This window comes from Crocodylus porosus, unplaced genomic scaffold (assembly GCF_001723895.1).
Source record: "Crocodylus porosus isolate Cpor-Errol unplaced genomic scaffold, CroPor_comp1, whole genome shotgun sequence".
Lineage (NCBI taxonomy): Eukaryota > Metazoa > Chordata > Crocodylia > Crocodylidae > Crocodylus > Crocodylus porosus.
The window spans coordinates 752,653-770,859 of record NW_017728948.1 but is presented as its reverse complement, the minus strand read 5'-3'; the positions used below and the strand labels follow the sequence as shown (position 1 = coordinate 770,859).

The following is an 18,207-nucleotide window of genomic DNA, read 5'->3' as shown; positions in this document are numbered from 1 at the left end:
GGACAGGGGCATTCCTCGCATTGCTGGGAACGTCGTGCAACGTCCAGGCCGCGGGAGCGGGCGTGGGTTCGGGGGGGGGATGGGGCTGGGAGCCAGGCCTGCCCGTGCCAGCGCTGCGCTTACTCGTAAAGCTGGAAAGCATGCTCTCCGTCGCCTGGGATTCATTCCTCGCGCCCCTCTGCTGCTTTGTTATTGTAGGGTCTCTTGTAAGCGCCACTGCTATCTGCCTGCAGGATTGCCTGTGTGCTGGTTTTAAGCCTGGAGGGTCACTCCGGGGTCCCGGGATCCAGCCAGGAACGAGGAGAGCTCGCTTCTTTTCCTAGCTGTGCCGCTGCTGACCAGGGCGACCTTGGTCAAGTCCCTTACCCTGCCACTCCCCACCCGCTTTGTTGAGCTCAGGCCCTCTGTGTTTCCGGGGATGCCCACGGTACCTTGCAGGGTTCCCTAGCTGTGTTGCCAGATCCTGCTCGGCTTTTAGGAGGATGCTGTTAAGACAGGCATGTTCTGATTGCAGGTGTTCTCCAAAATCTTCAGTCACGAGGCGCTGGAGAGCTACCTCCCCAAGATCCAGCTGGTGATCCAGGACACGCTCCGGGTGTGGAGCAGCACCCCCGAACCCATCAACGTCTACCACGAGACGCAGAAGCTCACCTTCCGCATGGCCATCCGGGTCCTGCTGGGCTTCCGCATCCCCGACGAGGAGCTCGGCCAGCTCTTCGAGGTCTACCAGCAGTTCGTGGAGAACGTCTTCTCCCTGCCCCTGGACTTGCCTTTCAGCGGCTACAGGAGGGTAAGAGGCTGCCTAGGGTGGGGGGTCCAGCGTCGCAGCGTCCAGCACTGGTCTGGGATTAAGGAGATGTACCTCGCTCTGCCACAGATTCCCTGTGTGGCCTTAGGGGAGTTGCTTAACCCACCCGGCACCTCAGCTTGCATCTGTATATTGGGGGCAATACCCCTGCATCACACGGGGGAACCCATTAATGGCTGGAAGTGCTGAGGCTATAAAGCAATCGGTGCCGTGCCTAGGTGATGGGGGTGGAAAGGTATCAGGATGCCTGTTCCTTGCCTTCGTGTTTGCTCTCTAGTCCCTGATGCAGAAATGCGCAGGGATCCCGCTCTTGCTTCCTTGGCCCTGTGCAGTCTGACACAGTGAGGATTAGGTGGCATTTTGCTGCTTTTTTAGCAGGGGATTTTCTTTGTTCGTACCACCTCACTCGACCGCCATCAACTCTCCGTGCCCGGCTTTTACTCGCATATCTGACTGCTTGAAAAGCACCCGGAAACCGGCTTCTCCTTTCATTTCTAGTTTCTTTCCAATCTTTCGATGGAAGGCTCGAAAAGTCAGCTGTTTTGGAAAACGAAAAACGTTTAATTTTTATTCTTGTCCTGAACCCAGCGACCTCAGAGAGCAGCAGATGTTTGAAAAATTTATTTTCCATTCTTTTCCCACCCCATTACAAACTTTCCTCCTGTTCTGACCCAGCTTTCTGGGAGGGATGCTCCTCTCAGTGGTGCTCCAGGGATGGGATGGTTTTGAGATCCTCTGCAGAACAAGGTGCTAGCTAGGAGCCTCAGCCTTGCTCTTGCAAACCTGCCATTGCTTTTGGGAAGGCAGCTGGGGACTGACATTGCGTTCACGGGAAGAGGAGTCCTCCCGTGGGATGGGGTGGATTCCTTTAGGGGGGGAAATGTGACACGGGACGGGGAGGTAAAGCGTGTGTGAACTGGGGATGTCCCAGGACGTTTGCCCAGGACTTCTTTCTAGCACTGCGACAGCTCGCCATCCCATGCAAATTGTAGGCCCCTTAAAGCTGATTGCCTCTGGGTGCCCTTGGGTGGATGAGAAGCTGCGATGCCCCGGCTTCTCGTTTCGCAGGCTGATGGCTTGGCGTTTTCTAGGGAATCAGAGCACGCGAGACCTTGCAGAAGGGGCTGGAGAAAGCCATTCGGGAGAAACTGCAGAACACGCAGGGCAAAGACTACGCCGACGCGCTGGATATCCTGATAGAAAGTGGCAAGGAGCATGGCAAAGAGCTGACCATGCAGGAGCTGAAGGTAAGGCCGTCCTCCCAGGTGTTTCCAGCTGCTCCACCTCCCCGAACTCACTGCCGCGGGGCCGCTTGCTGCCTGGGTCCTTCTCCCCCTTCCCCAGACGATCCCCAGGCAGCTCGAACGCAAGGCAGGAGGAAGCCAGCAAGAAGTAAGACCCAGGGGCTGCCGTCGCATGGGCGTGCTGGCAAAGCTGCCTCTCAGCCCCTCCGGGACGCTGCGGTTCGGCAGCCCGGCCGTTTCCCCCCGAGCACAGAGAGGTCATTCACTGCGTTAGCCTGACGTCAGGGTGGATTCGTACCTTGTAGACTCGCTAAATTGGAGGGAAAGAAATGAGCTTTCAGGAGCCTGAGCTCACTCCATCAGCTGCCCTGCAAGGGCAGGCCCAGAGCGGCGTGTTTCCCCAGGAGCCGTGTTTATTTAGCGATCCTATCCAGGCCTCCACAAAGAGCGTTTCTGGGAACCGCGTCGCTGCGGCATAGAGCTGCTCTCTGTTTGCAGGCACGCGGCAAACACGGACCCCAGCGCCGGGCCCGGGACCGCTCACGATCCTGCTTCTCGGCGCGACAGGGGAGGGGACTTTCCTGCACCCGTGTGTGCCCGGGGGGTGCCCACCCCGTCTCGGGCTCTCGGCTCCATCTGTCTTGCTCTTGCTCCTGGGAACACGCTGCAGCCGGGCCCTCGTTGGCTCGGACCCAGCAAGTAGCTGAAACTTAGCAGCGCGGGTGGTGCTGAGAGGAAGAGGGAAGGCATCCCACGGGGACACAGGAATGATTGAAGCGGGGCTGCCGCCGGCTGTGCTTCGCACAGGGCTCCCCGTTGTTGTCCTTTGCTAAGTCTGTTTGAGACGGAGCTGGCCCGTGGGTGGCTTTTGTGCGGTTCATGCTTGCAAATCTCCAGGGCCGTCAGCTGGGCACATGGCTGCAGCCGGGAAGGAAAGGCTGGTGTGTAGGCTGGAGCATGGGTCACCCCTTGAAACCCAGCTCAGGTTGTCATTGCTATCTGTAGCAGCTGGCGAGCTTCAGCCCGGCTCCTAGCAGACAGGTACTTGCCCCATTTGCTGAAACAATGGCAGGTATGGATTCAGGTAAACATATAAGTTCAGAGATGATATCTTTTATTAGACCAGCTCAGTCTAATATTGGTAATAATACCTATTATTGATCTAATAAAAGGTATCGTTTCCGAACCAAGAGTTCTAGTGGTTTTTTTGCATTTCTTTTGTCACACAGCTACCAAATACACCCCTAGACCTGCTGTTGTCATCCTTGTCAAGTGGATCAGGAGAGGGGGCATGTTGCCATGGAAAATGGAGATGCTTTTTCAGCCCCCGGGGTGGTGTTTCTGGGGGGGACGGAGGGTGAGAACAAGGGAGGGGGTGAGGGAGAGGAGAAACTTTCTTGCCCATGGGTCTTGCCCACCACTCAGTTGGGCTGTTGCACCTCCAGACCAGGCAGCAGGCTCTGGCTGGGGTCAGGAGCAATCTGGATATGGCTCCCAGTGCCTGGGGGACCAGCTGGGAGGTTGGGGACAGGCGGGGTGGGGTGGGGGAGCCGGGTGGTTTTGCTGGGATTCGTGGCAGAGGCAAGGGGAAGCCCTGCAGAGCTGCAGTGCCGTGTGTGCACGTGTGTGCATGCATACATGTGCGTGCGCTTGCGTCAGCGGGGGAAGCAAACACGGCCACCCCCAACCACCCTACAGCACACAGGGGCATGTCTCTCCCTTGCCTTGGAAAGCATCCCTGACCTCTTCAGTGACTCCCTCCTCCTCGGCCTGGCAGCAGAAGCCAGTTGTGCCAATGTGCATGATGGGCAGATGTTCTCTTTGGGGGCTGGGCTGAGACCGAACTGGGCTCGTTGCAGTTGTGAAATCCAGTGAGTGGAAGGCGAGCGCTGTAGGAGGATTGTACTGCAGCAGCCCTGTATTGCCTCGCTGCATCCAGTGCCTGCTCCAGTGCATGTCTTGCAGCAGCCCTGTATTGCCTTGGTGCAGAATCACTGCTTCGGGCACGGCCATAATACAAATGGTGATTTATTTGTCTATTAGGCAGCACCTTCCATAGTCAGCTGTGTTTTGTCCTTCCAGCACGTAACCTGGGCTTCCTTCTGTTTTCAGGACGGCACCTTGGAGCTGATCTTTGCCGCCTACGCCACCACAGCCAGTGCCAGCACCTCTCTGATCATGCAGCTCCTCAAGCACCCCCGGGTCCTGGAGAAGCTGCGTGAGGAACTGCGGACCAAGGGCATCCTCCACAACGGCTGCATCTGCGAGGGATCCCTCCGGCTCGACAACATCAGCAGCCTGCAGTATCTGGACTGCGTGATCAAGGAGGTGCTGCGTCTCTTCACTCCCATCTCTGGAGGGTACAGGACAGTCCTGCAAACCTTCGAGCTGGATGTGAGTATTTCAGCTCTGGGTGCATCTTGCTGCTTGCCTCCCAGTGGGACCTGACAACTTTAGGATGGTGTGTGCCAGGCTCGCTTGGGCTCTGGGGACAAGCAAGGGGTGCCAGGTCCATATGGACAGTTTTAGGATGGTGTGTGCCAGGGTCACGTGGGTTTTGGGGACAAGGAAGGGGTGCCAGGTCCACATGGACATAGAGGGTGGAGGATCTTAGGGACTACATCAGCAATTCTCAACCAGGGTAACGTGAGATCCTTTTAAGGGGGATGCAGGGTGTTGTACAATATGAGCACTGTTAGGTGTGCAAACACCTGCATGTGAGTCACGAGATAAATCCAGAGATTTCCAGTAGGAATCCATTGGATCAAACCTATTTTGACCTATTGGGGGTCTTTCTGATTTCTTTGCAACAGAAGAATTGCTCTGTTATCTTTTTTGTAGGCAAGAAAGGAGTAGAAGTTCAGAGCTAGCATTTTCCAGGGGGTGGAAAAGCAGGACTTCGGTCCCCCTGCTTTACCTGCGGCAGGTTCAGATGTGATGTCTTGTGTTGCATCAGGGTTGAAGAGTTTAGATGATGGATTTGTATAGGATGGCTTGGCCAGGGCTGATCCCATCTCAGGCAGGCGGTTAGGTGAGATGTGATCTCCAAAGATCCCTTCCAACCTGACTTCTCCATGATTTCTTTGACCTGACTGTTGATGCAGAATATGGAAAAGGACCTTTTTGAACCTTCCTACATAACTGAGACAGGGGAATAAATTTTGCACAGCCATACAAACAAGGACATGTAGAAGCTTTCCTGAGGGTATTTTTTTGGCATGGTGGTCTGGGTATATTCTGTATTGCGAGTCTCACTTACGCTGAGAGGCTTTCTCAAAGAGTTTTTGTGGCAGGTGAAATATGTGGTTTAGGAGGAGATCAGGTAGTGCACCATCTCTTGATGGTTGCATGGGGGATTATTAATATTTATCTACGCACTCGTGCATGTTCACAGCCTCATTTGGGCACAAGGGATCTCATGTAATTAGAGAAGCTTGCGTGGGGCTCGATACCTACATAACAATTTAACCCAGAGAGAAGATGAATTAGAGTCCTGCTGGTGGGAGATCAGTGCAATTGCTCCGTGTCCCCCATGGTACAACTGACTCACAACGTGGCCCATGACCTGGCACCAAATCTTCCAGGCTGCCAAAGATGAGAAAAGTCTAAATGTCGAAAGAGAAACATGTGATGGCTTTGAAGCCAAAACCTAAATTGGGGTGTGACGGGGGAAAGGTTATTGCAAAGGGCAGCTACAGCCTTTTGGATGACGGGCTGGTGACTCACCACAATGGATGGAAATTTCTACTGGCAAAACAAAACGTTGAGAGAGACCCGGCTGTCACAGCAAATCTCCACTAATGTCTGGATTGGAGTCAGATACTGTTTAAAGTCATCAAGGGAGGATAAATTGCTCTACGTACTCACCAGTGCTTTCCCTGCACACCTGGGCGCTAATTCGCATTATGGGCTTATGCTGTTACGTGTGTAGGGGAAGGAGGGATGCCGGTGCCTCCTGTATAGCTTGTCTGGACATTGCAATGGGAAGGGCTGAATGACAAGCGGGAAGAAAGCAGAGGTGGGAGAAAGCTGTATTTTCCTGCATCATCGGGTGGTCTAGATGCTGAGGTCTCTGACTGGTTTAAAGGGAAGTCTTTCAAGTTGCACTCATGTAAATAGACTAGGCAGGGGTTAAAGGGATGACATCTACTCGCTAGATCAACTCACAAAACCGAGCTATGAATATTTCCATGTCTCCAGCTTGCCTCGCCTCCCCCCAGGTTGGCTATCCTTTGTGTTTTTGCAGGCAGGGTTTGCCGTTTCTATGAAAAGTAAGGGGTGTTTTGGGTGGGTTTTTCTGGGGGGTGACCTCTTTTATTGGACCAATTGCATAGTTGGGAGAGATGTTCGATGAGCTTTTGGGCACAAAGTGGGTGTGGGCTAATTGCGTCTCATGTATTTCCTGGATTGTCACAGCTGCAACAGCCTTCCAGCCGTTTTGTTTTGGAAAGCTTAGCTTTTTTCGCCTTTCCTGCTTCTTGTGAAAGAGCCATAAAAGCAAAGTGACAAACAAAGATTCACATCCTGCGGCTGCTTAGGCAGGGGAGAAGATTTTGTGGGGGCATAAATGGATCGGAGCATAGCTGGCTATCCCAAGGACAAAATACAAATGATTGCAGAAGGTGCTGCCTAACCTACAGATAAATCACCCTTTATATTATGGTCGTGCCCAGAGCAGTGAGTCCTGACCAAGGCACCCCAGCACCCTGCGGTGCCACAGTAGTCCTTTAAGCCACACAATATTAGCACCGTTAGTTGTGCAAACTCCTACAAACGATTCACAAGAGAAACACAGAGATTTTAAATAGGAGCCCAGAGCATTACAAATGCCTTGGCCTGTTCTGGGCTGGCTGAGTTCTTTGCAGCAGAAAAATGGCTCTATTGATTTTTCTGGCAACTGGGATTGATATGAGATTTCTTTTCTCTTTAGTGTCTTTACATCTGTTCTGTGGATGGCCACGTGATGCTGATGCATTTTTTGTCTTTCTTTCCCTTTCTCTACAGGGCTTTCAGATCCCCAAAGGCTGGAGTGTCATGTACAGCATCCGGGACACCCATGACACTGCCCCGGTATTCAAGGATGTGGACGTTTTTGACCCGGACCGTTTTGGGCAGGGTCGCACTGAAGACAAAGATGGCAGGTTCCATTACCTCCCCTTCGGAGGGGGTGTACGGACCTGTCTTGGCAAGCATCTGGCCAAGCTTTTCCTCAAGGCACTAGCCATTGAGCTGGCTAGCACAAGCCGGTTCGAGTTGGTCACCAGGACTTTCCCTAGACTCATGCTGGTGCCTGTGGTCCACCCAGTCGATGGACTCAAGGTGAAATTTTTCGGACTGGATTCCAACCAGAACGAGATTTTGACGGAGACAGAAGCCATGTTGGGGGCAACGGTGTAAGCCAACTCCTGCTCGCACCTGCCCTCCGCTGGGGGGACAGCAGATGGGGGCGAGGGGCAGGGGTGGGCAGGGGGAAGGACGCCAGAAGACCACACCAAGAAGATGCTTCTCCACAACGCTAACTTTGCCGAACCTCCAGATCGAGGCTTTCCCCGACAACGAAGCTGCCAAAACAATTGTTTATTCCTGTGGGGGAGGTCCAAGGAGATTGAGGGGTGTGTATGCATTGCTGATGATGCTTTTGTTTAAACGAAGAATTCCAAGTCTGACCGTACACAGTATATGAATATTTTAAATCTTTATCTATTTCTGCTGCCAGGGAGAGCTTGGAGGATGCCTTTGGTGGGAAGGGCTTTGGAAATCACCTGGTAGCCCAAGGTCTGTCTGCTCCATGGGCCGGGAGGCAGGGGCAAGAACTGGTGATGGCAGGCTGTGACTTCGGGTGGCCTTTGATCTTTTTGAACAGTGTTAAATTAGTTGGTGAAAACAGTGTTTTTTTCCCTCTGCTTTCTTACGGGGAGAATGAGGAACCCATCTCTTCCCTATCCTCAACCCCCTGACCCCTCCAAGCTGTATCCAACTCCGATTTATCTCCTGGTGGTTTGGAATTTGGTGTCCAGGTGGAAACCGCCCCTTTTCCCCCATGCCCGGGGTTGTCATGGTGGGGAATGGCATGCAAAGTCCCCCCATGGCCAACATGGCTTTGGCACGACCTTGGCACTGCTGCAGTGCGCTCTAGGCTGCTCAGGCCGGCAGGCCTGACTGGACCGGGTGCTTGCTTCATGAAGAAGGAAGCCTGGTGGGGCAAATTTCCAGGCCAAGCATTGCTCTCTGATCTGGGTCACGGTCTCTCATCAGCCTCGATGAGAGCTGCCCTCACGTCAGAGCAGACCAGGGTCCTTGACACGTCCTTGAAGTTGGCTTCTGCTGCTACGTGGCCTGTGTGTATCTGCTCATTTCCTCTTCTCCTCTCTCTTTTTTTGTTGTCAAAACCCAGACAACTGCTTTTTTCCAGCAAGTCGTGTGGTTTTGCTTTCCCTCTGGACCTCTCAGGCCCTCTGGCGTGTGCACTGATCTCTGAACCGCATGTATTTTGCAAACTGTGCCAGGGTTCTGCCAAGGCAGGTGACGCCGCAATGTGGCCAGTTGCCTTATGTGCTTGGGACAGCTACACAATTAAGCCTTCTCCCCAAAAAAATGCTTTAGCTCCACTCTGAGTTCCCCTGCACTTGTCCCTTACCCTTCACCTGCTTCTATTAAAGGTATTCTTTTAACAAAAAACAACAAAAAGATTTATGGGTTGTCTTCAGTTTTTTTTTTTTTGAGGTGGGAAGGTCTTGGAGGGTGGAAGATGAGTCTTAAGGTGCCTTCTGAGTTCACCCTTCCATCCTCAGCATCTTGCCTAGGTGAGCATTTGATGCCAGATGCTGGCCTTGTACAGACATTCAGTGTCTCCCTGGAGAGTTGCTACACTCTCAAGAGAAACCCGTGCATGCACACATGTTCAGGTTTTTTCTCTCAGAGTAAAAATGGCTGCTCCAGGAGAAAAATAACCAGGGTTAAATCACTCCCAGGAGAGTTTCTCCTGGGAGAGTGAATGTCTGTCCATGCCAACCATCAGTGCAGCCCTCATTGGGAATTTGGTAGGTCACAGGTTGCCAAGGGCAAGCTTGGAATGGGTGTGCTCCTCTGGGGTCTGTGCTGCTGGGTTTGGGTTTAAATGTCGATACAGCTCCTATGTGTGTTTTGTTTCTGGCCCACTTTTGCTGTGAAAAACAGAGGGTCTGCTTGTCTTCAGACATGCTCAGCACGCACGGTTTGCTGCTTGGACTGGCAGGGTGCGGGCGCATCATTTCAGAGAGCCCTACACTCGACCAGAACGGTTGCATCTCCTTTTGCTTTCCCGGTAGCTAATAGCTGGTAGCTGGAAAACCCTCTGCACTGCCGCTACTTCTGGGCAGCAGCAATCAATGACCGGTGAGATCAGGGAAATCTCTTTCAGCACTGTCTGAGACATCTTTGTTCATCTGTGCTCCAAGAACTGAGTTTAAACAGATTTTCTGTGGCTGCAACCATCTCCTCTCTGTCCTCCGTTTCAACAGAGGCCCCTCATGCAATGTGACAGGCAGAGAAAGGCAAACACGCAACCAGAACCAAGGCCTTTCTCAATGATGGTGGCGGTAGATGCAACGTGTGAGTAAGGCTGCTTGGTTTTTCCTTTCTTTTGAGGTCAGGGTAAGTCAGAGGAAGTTCAGTCAGAAGGAATGAAATTCCCACCCGGTTTTCCAGGGGTTGCAGGGACTCATTGGACTTCCAAGGAAGTGTTGATTGAAAGATGTCAGTGGCAGCACTTGCCAGCCTTTCATCCATCCAGGACTTTGGCAGCCCCTTGGAAGGGGAAGCCCTAAATATATTAAATCCAGCAGCCAGGATTCCTCTAGCCATGCATAGATAGACAGACCCCCCGGTGTGCTTCCCGAGTCCACGGGAGGGCCCGTTGTTTCTGAGGCTTGCTGTTATATTGTCTCTCTGTGGTCCATTTTGTAGAAGGGTTTTATTTCATGTCAATCAGGGTTCTGGATCTGGGTAAGGAAATTCCAGTCCAGTTCTGGGTCTCGCAGCTGATCCATAATCTCTATGACCGTATGAACCAAGACCCAGTGTGAAATCCCTCCAAGCTAGAATTTGTACCCCTCAGACCTACATCTCACAAGCAAAATCTGCAATCTGGGTTTGGGTCTTCAGTGGTCTGAGACCTTTCATGGGAACATCCCAGATCCAGGCTCGTGAACACACTGCTTGCATTTTTGATGGAAATGTGACTTTTCTCTGGGATAAATTTGGCTTATAGGTACCTGGGCAGGATGAATCTGGGGAGTACAAATGATTGGGTAGGGAAGGGGATGGCGCTGATTTGAGCGTTGCAGAGCCTTCAGAAAGGGTTGTTCCTAGGTTGGGCAAACGTGTCTCATTGTACACGTCTCTAACGTGTTTCCCGGTGAGCTACAAAAATAAACACTGAAAATTACAGGGTTTGGGGTGGAAAATTGTCCAAAGGCATCAGTCTACAGGACAAAAAGAAAGAAAGAAAGAAAAAAATCTAGAGAACCACTGTCTTGTTATATAATCCTAAAGGGTTGGATCATTTGATTTTTCCGGCCTTGTTAACTTCTGTTTTCCAAATCTCTCCAGAAAAAAATCCAGTTGAACTCTCAATCTTTTCCATCATAAAACATTGTTTGGTGGAGAACAGGACAAAGAAAAGTAGTAGTGGTGGAGAACATAGGTAACGGGAAGGATGGGGAGCTCGTCCAAGTCTTTCCAATGGTTTCAATATCTTTGGATCAAGCCCTATCAAAAAAAAATCAGCAAAATTTGTCGGAGATCCATTTAGAAGGGCATTGCCCTTAATTGGTTTGGTAAGAACTCAGCGAAGGGTTTTGTTTTAATTTTTGCTTTTTAAATTTCATGACAAAAGAAAACCAAACAGGCTTTTGAATGATCGACCGATGGAGAGAGAGAATGTAAGATGCATACGTCTATTATGTGTGTGTGTGTGCGGGTATACACATAAGTGTGTGTATTTTATCTAGACATAAATAGGTCATGCTTTCGATTTACCATTCCTAACTAATATAACTTGACTAAAAAAAAAAGTTGCTGCAGTGGGTTTGCAGAATAAAGCACTTTGAATCTCAGAATTTTTTTTTTCCTAGCACAGTCCAATTTGCTATAATATTATTTTATACACAAAGTTTTTTTTTTTTTTGGTCTGTCTTTATAAACTATTATAAGTACTATTTTTGTTATAATTCAAAATAGATATTTAGTATAAAGTTTTGCTGTTAAATATTTGTTATTTAGTAAAATATGAATTTTTTTCTCTATTGTAAACATTGTCTGGAAAAAATATTAATATGTTTTTATCACAGTCATTCATAATATTAAAAAAAAAGAAAAAAGCACTTGTGGGGTTTTTTTGGTTATGAAAGTGGTGCTGTGTGAACATGTGTTTCAGTCATGTGGTTTTTAATGTGTATATAATATTATGTGTCACATATTAAAATGAATGTTGTGTATTTTGTGATCTTAAAAAATAATCGATGTGGCTATTTTATAGACTTCCATAATAAAAAGAGTTGAATCTCCAGACATTTGTCTCTTATTTCGAGTCTGCCTGACACCTCTTTAGCGAGGGATAGAAGCCCTTTACATCTAGGGGCTCTGCCACCCTATAAAGATTCGGGGTAGGGCTACATCATAATTTGTCTGCTCTCGGGGTTCCTTGCACTCCTCTCTGAAACTGGCTATGGTTGATAAAGGATACTGGGTGAGAAGGACCATGTGTCTGATCCCTTCTGGCAACTCGATTCCTCTGTAGCCAGGCTATGTTCCTGACAAGGGCCCTGTTCCTATGGTCAGACCCTTGTACCCTTCCCTACTGAGCCTCAATCGTGCTGTACACAAGTGCAAAGGTTTTTTCTGAATTGCACCACTCTTTGGTGCTGGAGAACGATGTGGAGTTGGCCGCCCCGGTGCCCTGAATTGCTCTGGGACAGGCCCAGCATGGGCACTGCTAGTGCCAACTCCTTTGCCCACTCAGTTCACTCAGAGGGATGCCCGCCAGGGAGAAGGGAATTCAGCCTCATTTGACCCAACCTGTGGCCCCTGTGGTAGAAACCCTGGGTTTTGTGACGGGGACATCCCCCCCACTCCAGGATGACCAGAGCAGAGCTTGCCACCCCTCCACAATAGGATTGGCTGTCCTCCCTGACAGCTGGCCCCCACATCTGGCTGAGCTCCTTCTTGTGCCCTCTACCCCGCCGACCAGATCACTTGGGCTGGGTGCTCCTGCCCCTTCCCTCGCAGAGGGCCACACTATGGGATACTCTTTCCCTAGTTTCCTTTCATCTGTCCTTTCTCCCCCCATCTTTTGTCTGTTCATGTCCCCCCTTTTATCTGGCTGCCCCCTTCTACACAGAGACGCCTCCTTTTGGCTAGCAGATCCCCTTCCCCTTTTCCTCATCACCCCAAAAGCCCCTTACTCCCCATTGCCGGCTGGCCCGCTCCTGCCCACATCACCCCTATCCCACTTCCAGAAATGACAACAGAAGCTTTTCCAAGGCTATGGTCCTCCACCCCACCTGCAACCATAGAGAAACAGCTCAAATGGTCATTTCTGCCGGGCCGCTCTGGGTGTTTGCAAACCTCTCATGTCTATGGTTGTGGGTGAAGGCTATACTCTGGTTCAGCACTCTGGGCCGGAGCATCTTTGTGGTTTGGAGTCCTCCCAAGCTGTAAAGAAGCAACCTAGTGGACATGTCTACCCGTCACCGTATGGCACATTGCTTTGGAAGCACAGCATAAGTATGGGTGATTACTGCAAGGTGCACAGGTACATTTTGCTGCCACGTTGCCGTAGCGGGGCATTATGCCCAGGAAGCACACTGCTATGGGGATGTAGCTGGCAATCGTGTAGACGCATGTGATGGCTATGTCACCATAGCATGCCATGCAGTGCCGTAACACATCGTTACATCACCATAGGGCAATGTGTAGATGCATCCAGTGTGTCTGCCCCTCCTTTGCACCCAGTGATGGCAGGAGGAGCTGGTTCAGGCCCAAGTGCAAAGGCCAAGGGCCTAGTGATGGCTCTGCCAAAGACTCCTTGGAGCATGAGATGGGGTAGGGCTCTGGGGAGCCCACCTGGGGCAGAAGGGAGATGCATGGGGCAGCTGTTTGGCATGGGGTGGTGGTGGGGAGCTGTGCATGGAGGAGGGGCATTTTTTAGCCCAGCCATGGGAGGACTGAGGGTGGGGGTGCTTTATGTGTATTGGATTGGCAGACCAATGCTCTACCACTTGAGCCGCAGGGGCAGCTACGGAGAGGAGGGAAGGGGCAGAGATACCGGCTATTTTTATTTGGAGGTGAAACCAAGTTAGGGAGATGATGTAGAGGAGAGGTATTCTCCTTTGCTTTCACCTGTGCTTCTCTTGTTCCCTCCTTTGGCCAACTCTCAACCCACCCTCACCCTTGCAATGTCAGTAGGTTTGTCCCTCCTGTCTGCCTCCTGCCCTGGCTCTGGTTCTTCTCTGGCCTGACACAGGCCCTAGCAGGTCTGGGGTGAGTCTGTCTGAGCATGTTGAGGGGTGGTGGTCAGGGGTCCAGTGTGTTTGTATGTGCTGACACTGGGTCATCTCTGCCCAAGATGCCGATATCGTTGAGCACCATGGGGTGCTTCAGAGCAGTACGGTTGGGGAAACCACGTAGCAGCTCTCAGACCATTACATGCAAAGGCAAGGTGAGTGTGATCAGACGCCAGCTGTGATTGTCCCTGCATCGCTTCCCCCTTTTCCCAACTTGACCCCAAAAAAGCTGTGTGAGAGCCACCCACAGAACCGGCTGGCTTTGACCCGCTGTAGATGGCCCCACACAAGGCCGTGGGTAACCGATACCATTAGGCATGAATGCCTCAGGTGGAGGGTGCTGTGGAAAAGGTCCTGGCAAGTGTTTCTGACACCTAACGAACAGGAACGTGGCCTTGGGTGTGTTAGAAATGCTTTTAGGTGTGTATGCAGAGTCGGATGAAAGCCAGAGGGATTCTGACCTTGCCTCTGCCCGTAAAGGGAGGGCTGGAAACCAGCAGGCTGCTCTTTGCCACGATTGCATTCAAAAGAAAGAGAAGTCCTCAGGAATTAATAGAGCCCTTTACAGTTCACTGGAAAATATGACCAGGCCTCCCAAGACTGTGCCCCTTGAACACAGCCAGACAATCCCAGGCTCCATTCCCTCCCTTCAGTGCTTTTGAGTCCCAGCTTTCTTGCCGAGCAAAGGCCCGTTAGGGAAGCATCCTGCCAGCGATGAACCTCAAGGACCCGCTCCATCCGCCGCCAAGAACCAGCCCAAGGTTTTACTCATTCATAGCTAGATCCAACTCCCAGCCTCTACCCAAGTTGAAAGGGGCCAGTGTGTCACCTCCTTGCACTTTTTCCCTTCCAGCCCATGATGCGTTTATAATACCCGTCTGTCACCTACTTAATAGAGGAGAAGGTCATTTCCTTTTGGCCTTTTCTCTCTGGGATTTCTTTTTCCCCCTTCGTTTTTATTTATTTTTTATTTATGGCTTTACTGAAAAGCTGCACCACCCCTGGAGAGAGATGATGTGGCTAACTTTGCTCCAACAGAAGCACAGCGCTTTATAGCTTGGTCTCGCGGGGGCTTCCATATGGCACGGCAGGTCAGTCCTGCGAAGTGTACTTTCCATTCGGCTCCGGGACCGACTGAGTTTCACGTTACTCACTTTGTTTTAACTTTAGCTGAACTCCTGGAAGGTTTCTTTTGAAAGGTTTGTGCGTGTGTGCGCGCGCGCGTGTGTGTGTGTGTGTGTGCGTGTGTGAGAGAGTGGAGAAAGGGTATTTTCTGAACGTGGCCCCTCGAGAGCCTTCGGCTTGTGAAAGGAGCTGGGCGGCGGGAGCAGGTTTGCTTCCCCTTGCTCTGGCTGAGGTATGGCTTTAATTTACAAGTCAAGAATAGGCTTTAGGCTCCAGGCTTATTCATGACATTCCCAGCCAGGGACGACTGCAGCAGGACAAATTTAAAGGGACAATGGCAGATTAGGAAGGGCCAGAGTTTCACTAAGCAACTGCGTCGAGGAACAACTTAAAAAAAAACAACAGCAACGGTTTCACGCGCAGGGTTTTGGGTTGACTGTGTTTGTTTTTGCAACTTAAATGTAGCTCCTAGGAGCTCTTTGGCCCTGTGTGATTCAGGTACCTCCCTCCATGCCTGAGCCACCGAGTTCAGGTGTTTGCTGGAGCTGGTAGTTACAGGAGTTGGTTGAGGCGCATAGTAGCTCTGGAGATCATCCATTTAGTCCTCACTGGGTGCGTCTACATGTTCATTAATGCGCAGTAGTTACTGCACATTTAATTTAGTGCTTGCTTAAATAAGTACTAACTAAATGTGGAGTTACTACACAGTAATGCCGGCGAACATTTTTTTTGGTGATGTTTACTGCACACTAGACTAATACTACTATGCAGTAGCATATTAGCATGGTTTTTGCCCGGCACGCCAGTGCACAGTATTATTAGGCTACTGCGCATTAAGTGTCTTGTGTAGATGTGCCCACTGATGACTGAGCCTGAGAGTTGTCACACAAGTACTGTTGGATTCAGTAGGGTGCTTCTCAACTTTGGTGGTTTCTGGGTTTTTGACTAGGTGCGACACACAATTCAGCTGATCCTATCCGTTATCCTGTCCTGCCCGTGGTCAGTGCCATGTACTACTGGTGTAGTAAGACATTAGATAATTTGCTCATCGATGGTCTCTCATAGAGCCTGGCATAAGCACAAAGTTTAACAGCCCCGTCAAAGTTGTGCCACTAATTATGATACCTGAATATTCTCCACAACCGTCATCAAATTCCCATTGCTAAAATTAATCAACCGCAGCAGGAAGCAGAGTAAATGACAAGTGAATGGCCAGGGGGATTATCTTGGGAACGTCATTTTTCCTGTCCCCAGCATAAAGATTTCCAGTACCGACTCCAGCCTGAAATGAAGATTTGAATCAAGGACAGCTTATTAAGACTCCTAAAAATCATAGCGTTGGGAGGGACCTCAAGAGTTGTCTTGGCTCACCTCCCCTGCCCAAATGCTTGGATCCTGACTTATGACTTTATGGTACATTCCTGATTAGTGAAAAGCCCTGGGTTTCAGACTGGATCTGACAACCTAAAAGCAATAGGCTTTTTTGCACGGATGCGAAAAGGACTGGGGTGGGAGGAATGTCTGTATTTTAAGCAACCGATGTATCCCCGCGATGTGAAAAGGGTTACTGTTCAAAAAGCGATTTAATTAGAAATGCCCTAGTGTCTCTGTTTGTTTCCTCTCAGCGATTTCACTGCAAGATTGCTGAACTTTTCAAGCACAAAGGATGATTTTTTTAAAAAATCTGTCGGTGCTGCCCGCAGCAGATCTGAAAATCATTATTTTTCACTGTTTGAATTGTTATAGTGCTTTATGATCGTGTGCTCTGGGCTAACATGTCACAAAGAGCTGAACCCTGTCCTGAAGGATTTAAACTGTGATCTGCTCTTTTCATTTCTAAAGCACATCCACTGCAGCCCTGACGGTAATACCCCAGCTGCAGCTGATGGTACGAACAATAGCAATTCTGCCTTCGACGTACAGTTGAGGAGTCCATTAAAAATGCGCGAGACGAAAGAAAACGATTGTCTGTGACGCTGTGATTAAGAAATAACTGTTATAACAGGTCGGCAAAAGAAGCATGGATGTGCTGCCGGAGGAAAAAGAGACCTGGACGCAGTCAGCTTTGGCCAGATCAACTCTCTGCAACATATTTGCTAGGGTTAGGGCCAGATCCATTTTAAATGACCCTGGTGACAGAATTCCCACCACTTCCCCGGGGAGGCAATTCCTCACTTACAGCATTCGGAAAATATTTCTCCATTTCAATCTAAATTTCCCTTTGCTGTGTCGAACAGGAGCTCAGTTTAGCCATGCTTCAGAGGCCTCCTATGCTTCCCTCCTTTCCTACGGGGTATCCAGCCACACTTTGAACCACCCTCCATTCTCAAGTATGCTCTTTGGGAGGAACGAGGGGAGATTTTAAGTAGCTTTCAATAGAGATGGATTTTTATATTACCCACAGAAATGGTCCCAGTGACCATTGGGGGGTTAAAACAGGGCGTCGTGGGGGAAGAGGGACAAGAGGTCTGCAGCTTTGTTTCTTAAAGTGATCAATATAGAGATTAATTCAAAACAAACCTCTCTGCTCTGGACACACTGGCTTTGGGCATCTGAAATTAGTCTTTATGTTCGGCCCATGGGCTCCTTCCTTGATTGTGCCATTCGGGTTAAGGCAGGGAGATAGCTCGTGGGCAGATATTGGGCAGCGCAGGGCCTGGTGTTTGTTCTGGGACCTAAGAAAGAAAACAGTTAGTCTATGATCGTGAGTCGTAATAGCAGATTGTCTTCAAATTTTTCCCACCATTTGTCTTCCCACAAGAGATGCTACCTGCTCTAATACTTGCTTTGTGGCTAGAATGACAGAAAACGAAGGTTGAAGGGAGCTCAGGGGGTCACATATAGTCCACCCCCCTGCTCCAAGCCCCAACTCCATCATCCCAGCCAAGGCTTCGTCTACCTGGGTCTTCACACCTCCAAGGATGGCGACTGCACCACTTCTCTAGGTGACACTTCCAGTGCTTTACCCTCCTCCTAGTGAGAAAGTTTTTCCTAATATCCAACCTCAACTTCCCTTGCTGCAGCTTGAGCCCATTGCTCCTTGTCCTGCCATCTGCCACACAAGCAGCATACTTCTGTCTCCAGGGTTTATAATCTTTATGCAAAAAGATGTCTTCTTTTTTTTTAAATCTCTGCCAGGCATCAAACGTGATTTAGACACTGTTTTAAAATACCGAGTGAAGTAATGCAAAGATGAGTCTTTGAGTCCAAGAGGATCATCGGTTTGTTCTGCTATGGGCAAGACAGATGGCAGCCCATATTCTCCATATTTAAACTGAATAGCCAGCTTCTTGGCGCAGAAGGTGTACGTTTGTACAGCACAGAGCACATGTTGACTTCATTCAAGTAATATATACCTATTTAACAAAGTGTGTTGTTAAGCCGTGCAAGAAATTCAAATCAGACATTGAACCGATCCGAAAAATCTCACAAGCCTCACAGCAAGTGGCCCTTGCAAGCTGCCGTCACAGAAATAACTCTGACCCCA

At 50.1% G+C, this 18,207-nt stretch overlaps 1 protein-coding gene across 1 annotated transcript; it reads left to right on the top strand.

Annotated features, from left to right (window-relative positions):
* Nucleotides 1-448: 448 nt before the first annotated feature.
* Nucleotides 449-11,601, top strand: LOC109322259 (cytochrome P450 26B1). The gene is made up of 4 exons (XM_019553281.1): nucleotides 449-790; nucleotides 1,900-2,055; nucleotides 4,165-4,446; nucleotides 7,057-11,601. The coding sequence occupies exons 1-4, from the start codon at nucleotides 659-661 to the stop codon at nucleotides 7,447-7,449; spliced, it is 963 nt and encodes a 320-aa protein (XP_019408826.1). The 5' UTR covers nucleotides 449-658; the 3' UTR covers nucleotides 7,450-11,601.
* Nucleotides 11,602-18,207: the final 6,606 nt, after the last annotated feature.